The following is a 21,448-nucleotide window of genomic DNA, read 5'->3' as shown; positions in this document are numbered from 1 at the left end:
GTCCAACGTGGAAAGATAGAGACAAACAGTCAGTGTAAATGGCCAAGAGCGCAGCCCAGCATGACGCTTGTGATTCATGAGAAAGAAATGACTCCCTGCTCCCCCCCACGAGGATCTGGGAATGTTACTGTCTGGGCAAATTAACCTCCTCTCTCCCTTGCTCCCTGGATCTGAAGACAGACCAAGATGGCCACCGCCATTACCGTGTCTATGACCTCAAACCCCATCACTTATCTGGCACGGAGGGAGGGTGGCAGAGGAGAGTTCAGCATGTAGGGGGGGGGGCAGAGAGGAAGTGAGAGAGAGCGAAAGAGAGAGTTCGGGGTGCAGATGATGGATTTCCCTGGAAGTAGACCAACAGTTCAAGCATGCATTGGGTAACAGTCTCCAAGGATTAATCAGGGGAAATGTGTGGAGAAGGAGAGAGGCAGAGGAAGTGAGAGAGTGAGGATTTCAGAGCCTTGCAAACATGCAAGCAGCCACGTTCAACCAATGAGGAGTTCACAAAACAATCATAAGGCAGAAAGTGTATGCATGCCTGCATAAACCAGACAATGAGGAAAAACCTCAAGTTGAGCTAAATCTCAAACACCATTTGGAGGCATACATCTAAGGCATGCACGATTTTGACTACATCTAAAAAAAAAAAAAAAAAAAAAATGGCAAAACACGAAAGGGAAGGCCTCCAGAGCGAGATTACGGGAAGATATCAAGTCACGGCACCACATCATTTATCACAGCTTGCTGATAGCAGTTCCTTGAATATTTTAGAACCAAAGCGATCCGTTTGCCTGCTTCAAAGCGCCACTCGGGGGTGAGAGGGAGGGGGGAAAAAACGGAGAGGGAGGAGGCAGTGTTTCACATGTTATCAGGGAAGCCAACTGGAAACATGTTCATCTGATTAAATGGGACTCTGGCAACCGTGTGTCTCCACAATATAGATTTAATTACCTGATAAGCACAGCAGAAGCCAACAGGTTTAAAGCGGGTGCCTTTGTGTTAGTGATGGTCATGCAAGCACCGATTTAGGCAACTACCCCTGCTTTTCCTATTGTATCCTTTTATATCTACGCCGATGATGATGGTGACGGTGTGAATTCACCCTGATATAAAACAATGTTAATGATCGGCGTAGCAGTACAACGTATTTGGATGATTGATCTAACGGGCCTTATTGTAATGGCTATACCAATTTGGCATGAGGGTCTGCTATACAAATTGATGGAACGTGGTGTTGGGGGAAAAAACATAATACATTAGAAAATCCATGTACACAAACAACAAATGTGCTGTTAAAATGGGCAAAAAAAACAAATTTCTTTCTCCAGGGCCGTTGGGTGAGACAGGGATGCGCAGCTTTAAGCCAGGACCACAAATACAAATTCCATCTAGACACCGTAGCCCTAGAGCACACAAGAAACTTCCACAAAGCTGTGAATGAGCTGAGAGACAAGGCAAGAAGGGCCTTCTATCCCACCGAAAGGAACATAAAATTTGACATACCAATTAGGACATGGCTAAAAAATACTTGAATCAGTTATCAAACCCATTGACCTTTATGGTTGTGAGGTCTGGGGTCTGCTCACCAACCAAGAATTCACAAAATGAGAAACACCAAACAGACCCTGCATACAGAATTATGCAAAAATATCCTCTATGTACAATGTAAAACACCAAATAATGCATGCAGAGCAGAATTAGGACAATACCCGCTAATGCTCAAAATCCAGAAAAGAGCCGTTAAATTCTACAACCACCTAAAAGGAAGCGATTCCCAAACCTTCCATAACAAAGCCATCACGTACAGAGAGAAGGACCTGGAGAAGAGTCCCCTAAGCAAGCTTTTCCTGGGGCTCTATTCACAGAGAGCCCCAGGAAAACAGCGACACAATTAGACCCAACCAAATCATGAGAAAAAAAAGAATTACTTGACACATCGGAAAGAATTAACAAAAAAACTGAGCAAACTAGAATGTTATTTGAATTGAATTGAGAGAGAGCAAGAGAGATAGCAAGAGAGAGAAGCAAAGAAGAAAGGAGAGCGAGGGACTGTTGGGAACATGAGGAAAAACCTGACAGTCTGCATGTGACTGCTGCAAGGCTTTGTGCCTACTATCTCCTCCCCAATCTGTCTGAAGTGTCTAATGTGACATATACTTTACGTTCCTCCCCCTGACTTTTAGCAGCGAAGAGAAAATTCAGAAAACCCTTTCACCTTCTGTCAACACTGCCTGTTCCAGGAAACTTAAACTTGCCCAACAATAATACTAATAATTAGGTATTATGTTAGAGAACACCTACTGTGGATTGATGGTGGTGACAACCCCATTTTGAGGATTTGGGGAAAAGTGCTAAGTTACTCTGATAGAAGACACCTCAAAGTCCATATGTTTTAATGATTAAGAAACCACTCCTACGGTGGTTTTACCATTGTGCTCAGGACAATATGTGGTTTTGGGAGTAACATTCAGGGAAAATAAAGCGCACCTTGCATGGCATGCCTAACGAGTAACACAATCTCCCAATATTCTATGTCGGAAACGGTTAAGGCATCTTTTGCATTCCTATGAGAAAGGGGGCTTTGTGTACAGTGGCCATTGTGTTAGGGCATTGGCAGACTAGAGTAGACCATGAGTCATAGAGAGCACTGTCTGGGTTCCAAGGAGGAGACATTGGGATCACTGGGAATTGTGGGAAAGGTTAAGTCCATGTTTGATCAGGGGGAAAAAAGCATTTCCCTATTCCCCTTTTCACCTGAGAACTATAGGATGTGCAGATATGACTCAGAACATGAGACATGGCATCAGTACAAGAGCTGAACTGTAAAGAGAGTGATTTTAAATGGCTGTTGTTCACAGAGCAAATAGCCCCCCATGCTAACACAGCAGCCTTGGTAGGAAAAGCTAACGGCGAAGCTCAGGAAACAGGAATTTCAATTTCACATGCTGTGCTAACCACATCAAAAAGCTGCTGCTGCAGTCAAACTCAATTTCTGGAAATGTCCACGTAAAATTTTGGAATCAGCTCTTTCGGGAGCGCCCCTTGTGAAGATCATCGTTCTCCTGGTGGTATCTGAATTATACTTACTGGGAATACTGGGAGAATGTTCACAGAATGAAGGCTAAGTGAGTTATTCTGTGAGAGAATATCCTCCTGACCACTATAACCCACTGTCAAGTTGTTAACACATTTTAAGAGAGAATCCGAAACAGGAAGCCATGATTTACTACTACGTTATACTGCTTTGGCACAATGCCCTGACGTTACATTAAACGACAAGTATATAACTAAGTTAGGTAGATAAATAACTAAAAGACAAGTGTTCAATATAAATATCATTATTATAACCAACGGGGGAGTGTTGTCATGAAACATCTGTCTGATATTAATACGTTAAATTGGCTAATGCCTTAGAGCATTTCACTGCATGAATTTGGTTGACTTTCTTCCCGTACATTCCTTTGGAAGTTAAATTCCATATACCCAGAAGCATGCTGTTTGCATTTGTATCATTCACGTCAAAAGGAGAGTTGACTGGAGGCACTCTGTCCTCTCTGTCCCTTTCTCCCTCTCTAGATAATGCTGGTCCGTGGACTATTTGCACTTGATTGTGTGACCTTTGAGGCTGGGAAAGATAAATCCAGCACTGTGGACAGACGGAGCAGGCAACACCAGCCCCTTCATCTTGCTGGAAAAGGATCCAGCCATCTAGCTTTCACCGCTGGCCCACATGGGAAAAGAGGGGGGAAGAGGGACAGAGTGAGAGACGGAGCGAGAGAGCGAAAGAAAGAACAAGAGAGAACCACACCTCATGTTTACTCATGAGCCCGGGCCACACAAAAGGAGGAGCAGTGCATCTCCGACTCTCTGGACAGTCGACACAAACAAACACGGTTTGGGCAGACTAGACTAGATGACTGCCATGCAAATGAGCAGTTTCACAAGAAAAGCCAGAGAGGAGTGACCTCTAGTCCCCAGTCCAGAGAAAGAAAGGAAAGAATGCAAAAATGTGGAACCGGCCTAACATAAATAAATCATGTGTATCCACAGGCTAAATACCATGCGAGGACTCAAGCAGCTAGCCGAGCATAAAAGAGGAAGAATAAGAAATGGAAAAAGGGAGCAGAAAAGGGGACGGGCAGAATCCCAGACCAGGCATCCACAATCAGTGAGGGCGTTTTGGGGATGAGAATCCCATCGGTCACACCAGAGTGGAGCGTTTCATTGGCCGTGCATCTTTTAAGAGGCTGCTGGGCTCCACAGACAAAAGGTTCATACCCACAGAGGAGTGGAGGCAACATCGCGCAGGGCAAGCCTGCTGAAAATTAACATTTGGTTTATTCTCTCTGAAAGTGCAGTCATCACCCAGGAGATTAAAGGGAGGCATTTGCCATCTCTCAGAGACTCTTGCTCTTCAACTTAAACTTTTGTGCAGGGTTTTAGATGACAAGTGATGAGGGGGTGATACAAACTGGCAAAACCAATTAAGCCTGCATTAATTATGCAACAGTGTACTTTGGAATTTTTTTCCCCCTCTTCTCTTTCAAAACAGACTTATCAGTATGCAGAAGGAGATTGTCTAACAAGGGACAAGTGCTGGCGGGGACAGAGCAGTAACAGACTTCATTGCACTGATCTGACCACTGGACAGTTCTACAATGTAAGCGAGCAGATGATCTACATTGGAGGTGTGAACAGACTCCTAGAGACAAACAGAGAGGAAATAACATGTACATGCTGTGTCTGTTTGGAATTACATTGCCGTTCTGAGTGTTGCTGTTTAATATAACCCTTTGTCACTGTGGAATTGCTTGCTACTGGGCAATTCAACAGTAACAGAATGACGCTTTGACTCTGTTTTTTTACTTTAAAATGTATGCCAAAAACCATTGATTTCAAAGTTTAACAAACTATAAAACTATACACAAGGACTACTTGTAACAATTTCCTCAAATTGTACAAAAACAAATTTAGTGGAAGAACTGTSCAGATGCACATTTTTGCAATGGAATTCATGTAAAATCTCCCTCGGGTTTTTAAGCAAACACATTTTCCAAAAACTTAAATATCTGCCCTGAATTAATATTCAAAGATGTCTGCAGAAACAATGCGGTGTCAGCTATGACATAGCACCTTGAGTTTCAAAACAATTGTTTAGGTTATTGACCTACAGTAAGTGAAGTAGATTTACACCCGGTAAAGGAATTCCGGTAACGGAATTCCATAATGGGTCCCTGATCTGTACTAGGCTTGGGTGGTATACCGTATACTGGGGTATTTGGAAAAAGACACAGGATGTTCTCTCTATACCGTCAATACAACTTATTTGACGTTTTTCAATAAATGTGAATATTTGTAGCTACTTTAAGTTAATACTTGCAGTCAACTGCAATACGTTAGGAGATAAAGCAGATTGCTTTCTTCATTTCACCCGTCACATTATGAAGCTTCGTGTCGTTCGCCAGAACAGTTGAGCCAGTCACGTGTATGTTTGTAAATAGCACAACGGGAGAAGGCGATGATCTGGTGAGTCCATAGCGTTTTAGATCTATCGGCAAGTCTCTGTTGTGCGGTGCACATGAGGTGAAGAAGTTACAYTTKKWWGYRAWTYRCWWMMAARTGTGACTGTCTGCCAAAATTCACAGAGGTCCGAATGAGTTTTTTCCCCCTGTGCTTCCCACTAGTGTTTATTTCCTGCTCTGTTCTTCTCCGTGTACACATGCTGCTCCTCCTTCAGAAAAACATGCATCACAACATTGTACATGTGCGTAATTTCTCTCGCTTGTAAATGTCTACACTCACCAAAAATGACATTCGGTAGCTACGCTTGTATAACTTTATGAGCTGGATTTGCCAGTCTTTGCAATTCATTTAGTAATGCTAACAAGTGAAAATTAACAATTTGCTCACGGAATTACAAGTTTTAATCACTTAATGATAAAAGTCAAATCACTATAACTAATTGGTAGGTCTACCATTACTTGTTACTTCTATGAACTTTCATTATCCTCCCTTTCTCACGAGGGAGAGAAATTTGAAAATATCTTAAAGATGTTTTTGGTAATGGAATTACAAGGCAATACTTCTTAATTTATAGAAGCTTAACAATTTTTTTTAAATGTCTAAATATAAAGTGTTGATATTATTTGTCAGGAGTCTTCACGTCAACATTGCGTTTTGATGTATTTCTGATACCGTTTAAGACTTTTTCTGGTTTCTAAGACCACTTTTCCATCTGTTTACCCAATCAAAGCCTTTACTTATGTCAMATTTTTAAGATGGAAAATGGTTGTGCCTTCATTCACTTGGCATCCAATTTGATATGCTACGATGAACTTAACATGTTGGAGCTCATGGGTCCTTTGATGGAATTCCCCTACAGTGAAAATACATTTCAAATATGTTTGGGGAGGCCAAAGAAGTGCTACTTTGTTTAGTTTAAACTGCGATGGTGGGCAGGTCACTGTGGTCTTGGACAACGGCTTCTCTCCAAGCTTTCACCTCGAGGAAAGATACCATACATGCCAACACCTCTTCATAATGGCTATGATTATCAGCGATAAATGGAGGTTCACCACTCATGCACTTGACAGCTTGTAAAATGCCAAGACACATGCAATGGGGTGTAATAAACCAGCCTTGAGTAAACAGAATGACCCTMGATACTGTAGCTACGTGGTTGCTCTGTTTTGATAGGACGTGTGATGAGGAAAGTGTGCCTATTGACAGGGCGTGTCCATATTGTCAATATTCCTCAGCTCCGGGTTGGGGACACTGACACAGGGTTTGTTGATGTATCTGCCCATGTGATTCTACAGCACCGTGTTTACTTTTCATGCCAGGCCACGTGTCACCTAAGGCCACAGGGTACAATACCAAGCAATCTCTTCTGATMGCAGAAGAATGGAACCTTTGGCTGGGTTAATCGTCGCCGTGGGCGTTACAGAACGCACAACCGTTCTCTAAGACGGGATGGCACTGAGGGGTGTAAGCAGTGAGGGGTGTAAGCAGGAGCAAATGGTCTGGAACAATGGGGCGACTACTAATCCAGTTGTTCTGCTCCGTGTCTCTGTTGTCTTTGGGCCTTGTGCACCTCGTGCCTCCTAGCAGCCTCAGGGAGGAAACTAAGTCTTCCTCCGGACCCTAGCACATGGCTGGCATGATCCACATAACGGAGTCTTTAAGGCTTCCAGCACAAAAATAAAAACAACTGGGATTTGGACAGCATTCCAGTGCCCCAGAGGCCTGCTGGAAGCGAGGAAAGATGTGAGAGGTTGGGGTGTTGGTTGGAAGCCCATCTCGGCCACCCGGGAACACATACGTGGGTCAGATGCGATGGGCGGAAGGTAGGTATGCTGCCAGTAGCAGCCAATCGCTGGTCTGTTGTGTACATTGTGGGGTGCGTGCCAGCAATGCGTCATAGTTCAACACAGCTAAGTTGACCCTCCTACCCACAACAGGATCAGTAGAGGAAGGACACACACACTGATACACAGAATGAGGTTCCAGCTCTATAGCCAGGGGTAGGATGGCATGTAGTTACTTTAATCCTCTAAAACATTCATTCGTCTTTGTTTGGTTCAACAACTTAAAGATCAAGGCTTTATATCCACAGGCACTTTGAACCCACATTTTAATTTAATTTACAGTGTTTATCAGCTACATTCTCAAGCTGTTTTCCTGAACCACTTTTTCATTTGGTTCCTCTTTTGATGTGAGCCTGCCCGGGTGTATTTTCCATAAATCAAAAAGATGACCCACACAAACAACATACACGTCAACAGTCAGAATATTCGATTTCTTCAAAGCATTATGAATCCCTCCCATTTCTCCAGCTTCCAACAAATCAACTTAAGCCTCCTCGGGTATGCATGTAAAGTGAATGTGTTTTTAAGAGCTAGGCTTAAGACCCCCCCACCCCACCCAACAGTCCTCCCAGCAGCACACACTGGAATGACAAACACTCCTGACAGCCTCCACCTGTAGATCACCAACTGTATTCCTACACTCAGCTAGGTGCTGCTATGACACCCAGAAGACACTCTCTACCGCTTATCCACACGGTGAAGCAGAATGAAAAGAGCAAAGACTTTTATGACGTATGATTTGCATGTTTATTATTCATCACCTTGGTTAGCTAGATTGTTATGCTGCCGTGTCTGATACCGTAGCCTACTTCTGCTGATGCTTATCAGGGGACAAAGTCTGACAGGGAACCATGGTGCCATAATGGGAGGAGAGAGAACCCATTGGCCTGTGGTGGTGCTGGATCTCTCTAGCTGTGTGTGCAGTACCAACATAACACTCTGGAACTTTTAGAGCCACTGTATGTTGACATATCATCTATAAGAGCTCATCCATAAAAATGAAGAAAGGTTTTACCAAGAATAACACTCCAAAACAACTCTTTCCGTGCCCATAGAAAGAGGAGAGAAAGAAACAGAAGTAGCAGCTGCATACTATTCTGTTCTACTGTAATGAATCCAAACATACAGTTCTCCTGAATGCCTAATCATGCAGTGGCCTGATTACAGCTGACTCACAAATCACCCACTGCTGCCAAGCACACAGGAATGTCCAACAAACAAGTTACAGTTATGCAGGAACACACACAGCACAGCTACTGTCAATCAGCAAGCTGATCAGCAGACAAACCCCAATCCACTGAATCTCTCTATGGGATCTCTGCATGCAGCAGTTGAATGTGGCAGCCCAAGCTTCCACAAGAACACAGTGGGGGGGGGGGGCTAAGCGGCAGTTTCCAAAGGGGAGGCATGAAAACCACTACCCCATGCATCCGTGTGAAACCATAAGCTATTAGTAGATATCAGGGGCAGGACATTTCAGTTACAATAACACGCAACAGTTCATGTTAATACTGTTAGCGTGATGGCTGGTATTGGAGGGAACAGATAGGGAAAAAGGAAAACTTAAGCCTAAACATATGACAGATGAAAAGAAATCACTGTCTCCACATCTGCTAGTGGATTATGAAGGTGTTAACCTCAATGAGGGGAGACAACGACCCATTTAGTTCAAAGGAGAAGGCTTCCATGTTCCGTGACACAATTCCAAAGCATTGGCATTTTACTCTAGGTCTTATTGTAAATCCTGAAGTGCCTCGCGGGGAATTGGACACAAACAATTTGGTACTAACAAATTGTTTAAAGTATGGGTCAACCACACACCAAGAGGGAAGATCAGTCACGCTATGATTTACTATTCGAACAGTTGACCCATCCTTCAGTCACATTTCACAACACAGTAGGACATTAACCTCAACAACACCTTATTAAGTAACCAACAAGTCTCCCATATCGCTGAAACGTCCTGGTTTTGATTGTGAGTTAATGATTGGCCCCTCAGACAGCCACTGCGTCATCCAAGCAGTGACAGAGGAGCATGTCATTTCTCACGCAAACAAAATGTGCAAACAGGAGTCTCTGTAAAAGGTAGATTCATAGGGTCTGGCGTATTACTGTCCATTGGGACCATGACTGTGTGGTTCTGTTGTGCTAAAGGCTGGGCTGGGGGGGGGGGTTGTTACTCATTCAGCAGACACGTGCTCAAGACATCAATGCCCATTGACCCTGGGCAATCAGGTTTGCATTCTTGGAGATAGGCAGCGCAGGGGAGCATTCTTTTTTGGACAATAATTATCTACCACATGGAGCTCCTATAGCCTCATAACTAAAGAGCACTGACCCAATTCCAGCAGAGAAATCTATGGCCTGGGTTATAACAGAACACTCTACAAACCTACACATTCGGAACAGGACTCCAAATTAGGCAGGCTATTTTCTTGTCAGGCCTGCTGAAGTGCATACATTGTAAAAATACTCCTGTGATCATGTTTTGTTACAAAATGTTTCAAACTGGATTCCTTGCCAGAAAGTGAGCTCATTAACCTGTGACAAGCAAAGAGGATGTGGGGAGTAAGCAGAGACCAGGTCAGTCAGAGGGCCATTAGAGGAGCAGCCAGGACTACTGTATTCTGAGTGAAGGCTCCAGTTTTCACATACCCTTGGTCTGGTTAAGTGATATGATTAAAACTGACAGGGTAATGGAAGGCTATTCACTGGGCCTCACCTAGTCAGAGGGCACATTAATGAGAGCTGTCGTTTACGCAACGTTCCAAAAACATGCACAAAATTCTGTGCCACAGCCCATTAGTGGGAGCAGGGTGTTTTATGAGGTGCTGCGAGACCATTGGGTGCCCCCTGTACTAGGGGCCTACCTGGTAACCATGTCATGGAACAAGGCGAACAGTAGTTCCACATTCTTCCTCCTCTACAACTTCCTGTGGAATTCCCCTAACTTTCACCACACAGCTCTATTGGGACTTCTTCCTATTAGTCCCACCCCCCTTAACTTATTTTGCGAAAGATATCCTCGTAAACAATCAACAACTCCTGCTAATTAGTCAACTTGTCAAATGTTCTTGTAAACTCACATAGCTGGCAAAGGAGCCTGGGTATAAAAGAAACACTCTTTGGATTAGAGAGTTGAACATAACTTCAAATTCCTTTTGTTCCACCAACAACCCAAAACCCTGCCAAAATAATTCCTTGCTTATCCAAGCCCATGATCCAATCCCTATGGTATTTCCAGTGATAATGTGACCTTGTTTGGGAAAGGTTTTAGGAGCGAGTAAAACAGGCTCCACCCAATGGCACACTTACATTCCTTTAGAACAAACGTATAGAAAGCTTTACATTTGACCTAATTACCGTACAATTAAATAACACCCTATTGCACTGATACTCAAAACTTTCCCTGGCCATTGCTTTCGGGCCTATTAGAAGACGTGAATGACAACTCCATTTAGAACTGTAGTCCGTGGGAGGCCTTTAGAACAGAATAATTTATGATCGTACTACAGCAGGAAGAGAGGTATCTTTAGAGGTGGAAACTGAACACAGATGGATGAGAAAAAGTACGACAGCCTCAGCATAAGGTACGGAAGTAGTGGAACAAAAACTTATACAACTCCCATAGGACAGGCAGAGAGTGTAGCAGCACTAGGATGTGTGATTTGATTTAACCAAAAGGTTCCTCAACAGCTTCTACCCCCAAGCCATAAGACTGCTGAACAATTAATAAAATCGCCACTGGACAATTCACATTGACACCCCCCGCTCTCCCTATTTTTTGTACACTGCTGCTACTCGCTGTTTATTATCTATGCATAGTCACTTCACCCCCACCTACATGTACCAATTACCTCAACTAACCTGTACCCCCACACACATATTTTGATTTGTTTAACACTTTTTCGGTTTCTACATGATTCCATATGTGTTATTTCATAGTTTTGATGTCTTCACATCACGTCTTCACTATTATTCTGCAATAATAGCCCTGGGTGTTCCAGACACAAAAGCAGCAGCCTTTATCAGAGAGATCCAGCCCAACACATGAAACAAAGTTCACGCTCCTGAGTGAAAGCAACTCAGTCTCCAAGCAGAGCCTTATAAAAACACACTGCTGGTCATAAAACATGGATGTCCCCAGACAATGAGGCTCATCAACTAGGCCTAAACCACGGTGAGGCCAACAGGAAACGGATCAGACAACACACACATCCTAAAGAGAGAGAGAGAAAAGGAGAGAGAGCAAGTGTCTCGGGCGAGGTGAGTACTCAGACAGCATTATCTTCAAACGCACACATCACTTAAGCAGTATTCCATTGTTCAGTAAGCATTTGTTAAGCGGGTCAGAGGTCCCCAACAGCCAGTAGACACATACCATTCTCCGTCAAAGAGAGTGAGACGGACAGGGAGGCGGAAACAAGACACCTTCCTGGAATGCAGGAGGTGGTCCTGATTGACACTCCACAGAAGAGCCAGTGTTTGCTTCGGTTAACCGTGAAGCCATTATCAGCCATTCATAGGGAGAGTGGCGCGATTGGGTTCCCTATTGCTCTGAAACCCCCTCAACAGCTATTGTGCCCCACAGAACAAGCAGGATGATTATGCCCCAGCGTACCTATTCAATAAAATTCATAACACAAGAGGCCTTGTATGAAGAGGGTCCAAATCATACAGCGATCGCGATGTCAGGGTTTAGATTTACCATGGGAAAGATGCAATGCAATAAACACAGGCAATGTTGCTGCATGGGGCATGATCGCACATAGTTTGGCATGATCTGTGGGGATGAAACCTAGCTTTACGGCTTGGCTTCTGACCAGCCTCTCAAACTCCTTGACTGGCACTGCCGACCGCCTAATAACAGGCTGTCACCAGCCAACAGACACTGGTCAACCTCCAGGTGAAACTCCACAGTCGGCAGCATGCTCTGGGTCTGGGCAGCTGTCAGAAAAGCCAGGCCCCTAATATGTAGACTACACTCTGTGGCTTCAAGGCACAGAGCCAGTGTCAATGTCATAAAACAAGCCCATTATACAGTGCCTTCAGAAAGTATTCATACCCCTTGACCTCTTCCACATTTTGTTGTTTTAGCCTAAATGCAAAATGAATTACATTAAATTTTTTGCTCACCCATCTGCACACAATAACCCATAATGGTCAAAGTGAAAACATGTTTCAAATTTGTGCTAATTTATTGACAATGAAATATCTAATTGACTTAAGTATTCACACCCCTGAATCAACCTGTTAGAATCACCTTTGATTACAGCTGTGAGTCTTTCCGGGTAAGCTTTGCACACCTGGATTGTACAATATTTGCACATAATTTGTTTTAATTCTTCAAGCTCTGTCAAGTCTCGCTATATATTTTCAAGTCGATTTAAGTCAAAACTGCAACTAGGCCTCTCAGGTACTTTCAATGTCATCTTGGTAAGCAACTCCAGTGTATATTTGGCCTTGTGTTTTAGGTTATTGTCCTGCTGAAAGGTGAATTTGTCTCCCAGTGTCTGTTGGAAAGCAGACAGAACCAGGTGTTCCTCTAGGATTTTGCCTGTGCTTAGCTCTATTCCGTTTATTTTTATCCAATAAATCTCTGGAGTCCTTGCCGATGACAAGCATACTCATAACATGATGCTTTCATATGTTCTGAGAAAGGAACTTAAACATTAGCTTTTTTACATGGCACATATTGCACTTTTACTTTCTTCTCCGACACTTTGTTTTTGCATTTAAACCAAATTGAACATGTTTCATTATTTATTTGAGAATAAATAGATTTTCTTGATGTATTATATTAAGTTAAAATAAGTGTTCATTCAGTATTGTTGTAATTGTCATTATTACAAATATATATATATAAATAAATTTAAAAAACGGCCGATTAATGGGTATTGGCTTTTTTTGGTCCTCCAATAATCGGTATCGGCGTTGAAAAATCATAATCGGTCGACCTCTAGTATTGATACACTATCCAAACTGTAATTAATAACTTCACCATGCTCAAAGGGATATTCAATGGCTGTTTTTTTWATCTATCTACCAATTAGTGCCCTTCATTGCGAGGCATTGGATTGAATCGGTGTTTGAAATTGACAGCTGAATTGAGGGACCTTACAGGTAATTGTATGTGTGGGGTACAAAGATGAGGTACCCCTTCGAAAATCATGTTAACCACTATTATTGCACACAGAGTGAGTCCATGCAACTTAATGTGACTTGAGCACATTTTTTGCCTTATTTAGGCTTGCCATAACAAAAAGGATTGAATACTTATTGACTCAAGACAATTCAGCTTTTCATTTATGAATTTGTAAATATTTCTAAAAACATAAATCCACTCGAACATTATGGGGTATTGTTTGTAGGCCAGCGGCAAAATCTCCATTTAATCCATTTTAAATTCAGGCTGTAACACAACAAAATGTGGGTTAAAAGTCAAGGGATGTGAATACTTTCTGAAGGCACTGTATAAACATAATTTCCCTGATGGTGGAAGTTCTTAGAATAACAGGACAGACATATTATTGAGTGGCGAACTGGTGGTTGTCATGCTTTCAGCAACGTCACTGCTGCCAGGCTGTGACATGATTTAAGTGCAATAACAACAATACTGCTCCCTCTGCACATTTTCAGCATACTCATGGAGACTTTTTTCACGTCTGTGCTAGACAGAAGGTCTTCATAAACACTCCACCGGAACAGATATGTTTATGGGGCTTTTGAAGGTCAGAAGAATGAATGTTTTAGAACCCCATTTGATTACTTCTCATTAGTCATTAAAGCTACTCAGTTTCAAACTATTTTCCCACAAATATCCAAACCATTTGGTACATTAAAATGTTCGTTTCACAATGACAATGACGCAACCTAAGAGACTGATAAGTCCATCTTCTATGCCGTCTTCTCATAACTTTTTTTTGTTGTTGTTGCATAGGCCTACAGGTTGCCAGTACAAAGTGTAAACAGTCTCATCCAACACCATGCGCCATGCTTATTAATTAGGCGATGATTTCGTAAACAAATGAAAGTTACAGACAGCTTGGACTCACCTCGGTGGATGGCATGCTGACAACACCTGTTGATCTGCGCTTCTCCCTCAGCTTTCTCTTCTCTATCTGTCCTTTCCCCTTCCTGGCGCTTGGACCACTGTTTTTCTTCTCTTTGCCTTTACTGGGTGAGGGGCTCTCCTTGTCACTGCCATGGTCATTGCATGCAGTGGGGCTGGACTCTTGTGGGGTGCAGGGCACTTTTTCCGGCTGCGGTGTCTTCTTCAGGTTACTCCCCGGCGTATCCGCTCCTCTGACGGCTGGTGTCGGGTGTGGGTCATCGTCAGGTCTCTTCAAGGCTGAGGAGGATGATGAGCGAGCCATGGGGTAGGATGTCCCGCGGTCCGGGTTGCCGTTGTTGTTAAGTTCGGTGCTCGAGGTAGCATTGCGCATCTCACTTTTGTTGCTGTGGCTCCCCAGGGACGCAGTGGCAGGGGCAATACCACCAGTGCACGCGCCGGTGGCCGCAGCGATGTCCCCGAGCATTTTTGCCCTCATTTTCTCCCGTTTAGCCTTCCATTCCTCCAGAAAGTCTGTCTGTGCATTTGGTTTAAATCCACCCGTTGCCATGTTCCTTTTTTTCGTTTTGTATGTGTGCGGTTTTCACCAGTGGCTTTACTACGTTTGTAAACTACGCTCCTTCAGCAGGGAATTTGTAATGTCCGTTTTTAAGTCAGGTTACCGTGCAATCGTCCTTCGCTTCTAATGGCACCACATTTCTCAAAACGATTCGGTCTAAAGGTAATGGAGAATCACGTTTAGTGTAAATTTGGTCTAAACTTCAATGAAACGACCTCACTTCAAAATTACTATCCGTGTGTAAAGTTCATCACATTGGACGTGTATCAAGTTGTTTTCACAAACTAGCCTTCCCGTAAACAAACGGGTTTGAACTATAAATAACTCATAGCAAAGTTTGTTCTACAGTAGATAGTCACGATAATTCTTAGAAGTTATTTTATCCCCAAAAATGTTAAAGTAACTTATTGGAAATAACATGACTCATTTAGTGAACAATTGTGACATGCGTTTCTAAGAAGACTCACCTGTTATTTTGCAGTGCTTTCGCTCTCTCAGGTGAACATTCCGTAGGAATGAATTGTAGCCTACTTCACTGGCAAACTCGATTAGTCACATGCAACCTAGAGATCAGTGCGGCTCGGACTCAGCCCCCTCTCCTGGGCTTCTCCGAACCCATACGAAAACTCACGAATGCATACGAAATTAAACGGTTAGAGCCTGTTCTGTTATTGTTATCTGTTATCTAAACACCTTTCTTTGATCCCTATTTTCCAACTAAATGTTTCTTTTTCACAGCATCTAGGCTACAGGATGGAAATAAATAAAAATAAAAATGTCTCAGCCTAATCATAGACTATATAGTGTATATTCTTCTTAACCTATAGGCTGTGTTAGTGGAGGCTGGTGGGAGGAGCTATAGGAGGATGGGTTCACTGTAATGGTTGGATGGAATTAATGGAACAGTCAAACATGTGGTTTCCATATGTTTGATACCTTTCCATTAATTCCATTCCAGCCATTACAAAGAGCCCATCCTCCTATAGCTCCTCCCACCAGCTTCCTCTGCTATGGACAGTTTGTTGTTGATGCTACCACGCAGATCCCACAGAAAACCTCCCTAAGGCGTTGGATGAGTCACCCAGCCCCAGAGCGCTTCAGAGGTGAACATTATTCATCTCTCAATAGCAAAACAGGCATACCAACCCACAACAACACTATATGGCTATGTGTGATGGTCATGATCTAAGTGCATAGTTGTTTCCACACTTCCCATAAGAGCTGCTTGAAAATAACCCAAATGGACACAGGTTGAGTGATGGTGCCAGGCTGATTCATAGTGATTGTAATACAGCCATATGGATGAATGGGAGAAGACTCACTCAGAGATATCCTAGCCGGGTTCAAACAAGACAGTGACCTTGACTGAACAGCCAGTATGGAGCCAATAGCATCTTTACCATTCATACCACACTGGATGAATTATGTGAAGGCAGTGGGTGCTTACAGTGTAGGTTCTCTTTGGGTTGATTAGGTTCTGTTCGGTTTGAGATATTTTATAATCATACCAAACAGAACCTAAGAACCCACTGTATTCACATAACAAGCTGTGATTATGTGAATACGGTCAGTGCTTATTTCAGCTCTCTTGCAACATGCTTTGGAAGCTGCCGTATCTCCTGGAGTTATGTACATTTTATTCGGTCCTCATGTTTATGGATCTCTGTTTAAGGAAATATACTGCTGCATCTGTTGCGATGGACGCAGAGCTCCAGTGCAATAACTCTGGTTGACATTCCTATCTATTCAGTCTGTGTTCATTCCCATTCATAGCTTAGCTGTGCTGCTGCGCTGGGTTGGTTACTGCTGAAGGAGTTTTTTTTTTAACCTTTAGCATGGAGACCAAGGCCTCTTTTCCAAGGGATCCCTGCATGAACACATTGATAAAATGTGCAACATTCAAACATACAACGTAATAAGAACATACTACTAGCAATTTAAGAAGCAAAACACATTCCTCAACAACGAGGTCATCCATTAGCAATTGAACTCATCTATACATAGCCTATATAATAATATACTGTTTGTAAACTACATATATTAGATAGTATTGTACATGTGCCGACATGATTGATTGGAGATAAAGGAGAAAAGTACCTAGGTGAAAGGAATTAGACACCTTTGTCTAAAAATAGTGGCTGATCTAAGGTTTGAGGTCACACTGCTGCATATTTAGCATTTTTCTGTCTGCTTTTTGGGAAGCTGAAATACGAGAGGGCAGTTGTTGTCGCTCACAGCAGCTCGCTCCATGCCAACACAAACTGTGCTCCTCTTTCAACTAAACCCCACTTAGCAGTCCAATAATGCATTTCCACTGGGAGAGATAAGTGTGTGAACTCCCTTTCTGAACATCTCACAGTGTTACATCTTATCTCTGGTGGGTTAAAGACCTTCTGTAAAAGCAGTCTGGCATTTAAAATAAATGCCCAGATAACTTTTTCCTCCATGTTACACATAGCCCAGACTGCACATTTGTGGTGGAGTTGTAGAAAAATACAGAGAGCAGACAAACAGTAAAATCTTCATAGCAAGTAGCCTAAAATGTATTCTCTAAACATAACRTAATATCCACCATTTTTGGTTCACAGTTTTTTTATCCATCCCACAGTTATGTATTACGTTAAAAGTCATGAGGTGGCCGATAAAATGAAAATGATTTCCCTTTGTTCAGTTTCAACTGGAGCTTTTTGTGGATATAACTTAGACTGAGTGGACAAAACATGACATAGACTGACCCGGTTAAACCCGGTGAAAGCTATGATCCCTTATTGGGTTGTGCAACTCAGTATTAGGAAGGTGTTCTTATTGTTTTGTACACTCTGTGTATATTGTAATAACTCTATGAAAACATTCATATTCTGAAGGGATACTCTCACCAAACGGCATCATCCCTCACCACTACATAACATTCCCTTATTTACCCATTTTGGGTCATAATGCTTAATGTTATGGTCTGAGTCATTATCTCCTTTCTGTTAGTGACTGGACAATCAGACGCACAACACAGACTGCACCATATGCCTTACAAGTCTTGTGAGTGTGTTTGACATACCAAAAGAGCTGAGGAGAAGGCATATGCCTCTCAGTAGCATGTACAGCATTGCTGACTGGCCCTCTGAAAGAAGCTTGGCCAGAGGCAGGAAGGAAGTGAGGCAGAGACGGACAACAGAGCCCTGGGTGAGACTTCCTCACACAGAGAGAGGGAGTGAGGGAAGGAAGAGAGAAAGGAGAGACTACCCCAAATTACATGTAAAGAAGCCGACTAGCCACATCAGAACCAGATCCTTCTCAACTGAACCAAAGACCCCAGTCAGGTTTAGGGTTTGTCCCCTGCCTGTACTCCTCTGGTGATGTGGACTCTGACTCCATGGATCCATTCGTCTCTCTCTCTCTCTGTCCAGTATGTGTAGGTCCGTTACCCCTCCTGTGCCCTCCAACGGCTGCTCATGCCAAAGGCGGAGTGCCATCTGGTGAGTGTGATGTGGTGGGTGACTAAGTGGGACAGTTAGCCAACATGTTCCATGTTCTGTACCACTGAGTCAGTACATCCCTCTGCTGATTGGCTTCTACTGTGGTTTAGCCAACAGGATGTCAGCTACAGATGTTGCATCAGTAGATGTATCGTACCATCGTAGGCAGTGTGCATGAATCGATAGCCCTGTTTATGTCTGCCGTTAGCATGTATCCTTCATCCACCTGATCTTGACCTGATTTTGTCTATTTACACGTATAAGATCTGATCACAGTCAGATCACAATGCGTCTTTTAATCATCTACTGTACACTAAAAATGTGGGCACAGTCAGAATGTGGACAAGATCAGGACAAAGGCTGCATGTTTGAACCAGGTATAAACAGGGCTAGAATAGGCTCATATGGTTAGCTGCATAAAAGCGGTGTTGTCTTGTCTGAACTTGCTTTGGTCTAATCCACTCCTAGATCCTGAGTGTCTGAATAATATGTGGTTTGTCTGCTGCAGTAAGGCTATGTTTATGACTCCCTGTTTGACACCTCAGTGAGAGGGAGTGGAGAGTATGAGGGTGGGAATGGCAACTCCCAATGTTATGTAACACCGTTCCCAACCACCCTACTGTACTGTATGTGGGGAATGACAGCGGGCACAGAGACAGACAGACACAGAGGCAATTTGAACACTTCCAAAGCACAATGTTCTTCTAATTGCTCCAATTAACACTGCGTTTTYGTTAATCATGCATCCAACTCGTTTGAATAGTCCAATCTACCAGATCTGTGCTCCCGTAATGCGAGTATGGCACATGTTGTAACAGCCCGGTCAGCTATTGTACCATTGTCTGTCTGTGGAGCAGAGGGGCTTTGTTCACCCAGCGTGTCTGATACGGGCGGCAGAGAGCTTTGTGCTCGTCAGCTGCTCTGCTCTGCCTCTGTTAGTTAGCTCAAACTCTGCTACTTCAGCAAAGTGCAGGACAGAGGAAAGGGAGATGAATAAGGCACAGACAACAGTGGAAAAAATGAGGAGAGAGGGAAGGGATCAGAACACGGTGTACGACAGGAGCTGCTGTGGAGATCTAATTCCCCTCTCTGGGTGATTTCAAACCCAGAAAAGCACATAATCTTATGGCAGAACAGTTGTCAGGAATCAAAGAATCAGGTCTCGCTACCAATCATGAGCTGCTTTTGGGGCTAAGCCCCCAGTGATTTGCTTTGAGCCTCAGTGAGGGAAAATTCTACCCTATCAAATACAACAGATGAAGTCTGCTTCTGATGAAATGTTCATGATTCATTCTATTTACCTACTGAAGTCTCACAAGAACAGATAGGTTGTCATCTAAGTGTTTTCTGTCTGGTCCACAGGTTCACAGTGGAGATCAGGCAAAACAGAACACATTCATCCTTTGCACTGAGAAAAGTGATTCCAGCCCCCATGTGTTTGTGTGTGTGTGTGTGTGTGGTGTGGCTGTTTGTCAGAGGTCATGTGTTGTGTTTGTGTGTGTGTGGTGTGTGTTGTGTGGTGTGTGTGTGTGGTGTGTGTGTGTGTGTGTGGTGGTGTTTGTGTGTGTGTGTGTGTGTGTGTGTGTGTGTGTGTCATTAAACACACAGAAACCACCACAACCGTCCTCTAAATGTTTTTGGTTTGATCATAATGATATCATCAGATACTAATAAGAAGTCCACATACACATTGTCCTGACTATGTTTCACAAACACTCAAAATGCAAGCTTATGACCATTTCTGGTCTACAGTACCATTGTACCCTCTCCCTTTGGGATGCTGGGAAAGCAATGAATCGACTATAATAATTAAATCCATTTGTTTCTATAATTATCTCTGGTCATTTTCTAAACCTGGGAAGCTGTCCAACTGATATTTTTCCCATTAGCTTTGCTCAAGGTCCTGAATAAGACAATGTGTTTGAGGTAGCTATGAAGGAATGTCCATATTGACACCAGACACAGACCAGGCTCAGTCCCACTATCATTATGCTTGTGCAAAAAGAAAATGGAAAAATACAAGTATTTTGCATGCTGACTCTTATCCCCAAAGTATTATCTAAGCTTGGAGTTGGTTCTTTGAAGAGCACCATTGGAGCAGGGCATTCTCTCTGCCAAGAGCAGTCAATGTAAATGATTAAATACTCTTTATTAATAAGCAACTCCATCGGTTTTATTAGATATATGTACTGACCACAGCAGTGAACTGTTGAAACTCTGGCTTGAGGTCTGATCCTCTAAGGTGGATGTAAGCGCCTTTGTTCCCCATCTGATCACTGGATCACTTTAACCCTGATTAAATAACTGTCACCATTATCCATGACATTGTTTGCCACTGATATTGACCTCGCAGTGTATATTCTTGTGTGTATTTATTTTATGTAACTTAGTATCACTGCATTGTTGAGAAGGAGCTTGCAAGCAGCAAGCATTTCACTATACTGTTTACACTGGCTGTATCCTGTGCATGTGACAAATCAACTCTGATTTGGGAGAGAGAAAAAGAAGAGGAGCARACAAGAAAGTTTAAAACAATAGATGTCACATTTGATGGGATATTCCCAGCGGTGGTAAAAGTACCCTATCATCATACTTGAGTAAAAGTAAAGATAACTTAATAGAAAATGACTCATCACCAAGTAAAAGTGAACATCACCAAGTAAAATACTACTTGAGCAAAAGTCTAAAAGTATTTGGTTTTAAACTTAAGTATTACAAGTAAAAGTATAAATCATTTCAAATTTCTTGTATTAAGCGTACCAGAAGGCACCATTTTATTGTTTATTGACGGATAGCCAGGGGCACGCTCCAACACTCAGACATAACTCAGACATAATTTACAAATGAATATTCTGTGTTTAGTGAGTCTGCCAGATCAGAGTTAGTAGGGATGACCAGGGATGTTCTCTTGATAAGTGTGTGAATTGGACAATTTTCCTGTCCTGCTGAGCATTCAAAATGTAACGAGTACAGGGAAAAA

General features: G+C 42.9%; 1 protein-coding gene across 2 annotated transcripts in view; it reads right to left on the bottom strand.

The window, feature by feature from the left end:
• LOC111951277 (PRKC apoptosis WT1 regulator protein) overlaps positions 1–15,558 on the bottom strand; it is a 76,809-nt gene extending 61,251 nt beyond the window's left edge. For both annotated transcript variants that reach the window (XM_023969328.2, XM_023969329.2), the window contains exons 1-2: positions 15,466–15,558; positions 14,423–15,154 (exon numbers count right to left, since the gene is read on the bottom strand). In XM_023969328.2, the coding sequence (XP_023825096.1) occupies positions 14,423–14,989 (567 nt within the window). In that variant the 5' untranslated portion in view covers positions 14,990–15,154; positions 15,466–15,558. The remainder of the gene's footprint in view (positions 1–14,422; positions 15,155–15,465) is intronic.
• Between the last annotated feature and the right edge of the window lie 5,890 nt (positions 15,559–21,448).

Source organism: Salvelinus sp. IW2-2015, linkage group LG24 (assembly GCF_002910315.2).
Source record: "Salvelinus sp. IW2-2015 linkage group LG24, ASM291031v2, whole genome shotgun sequence".
Lineage (NCBI taxonomy): Eukaryota > Metazoa > Chordata > Actinopteri > Salmoniformes > Salmonidae > Salvelinus > Salvelinus sp. IW2-2015.
The sequence above is the reverse complement of the archived record's forward strand: the minus strand, read 5'-3'. Positions and strand labels throughout refer to the sequence as shown.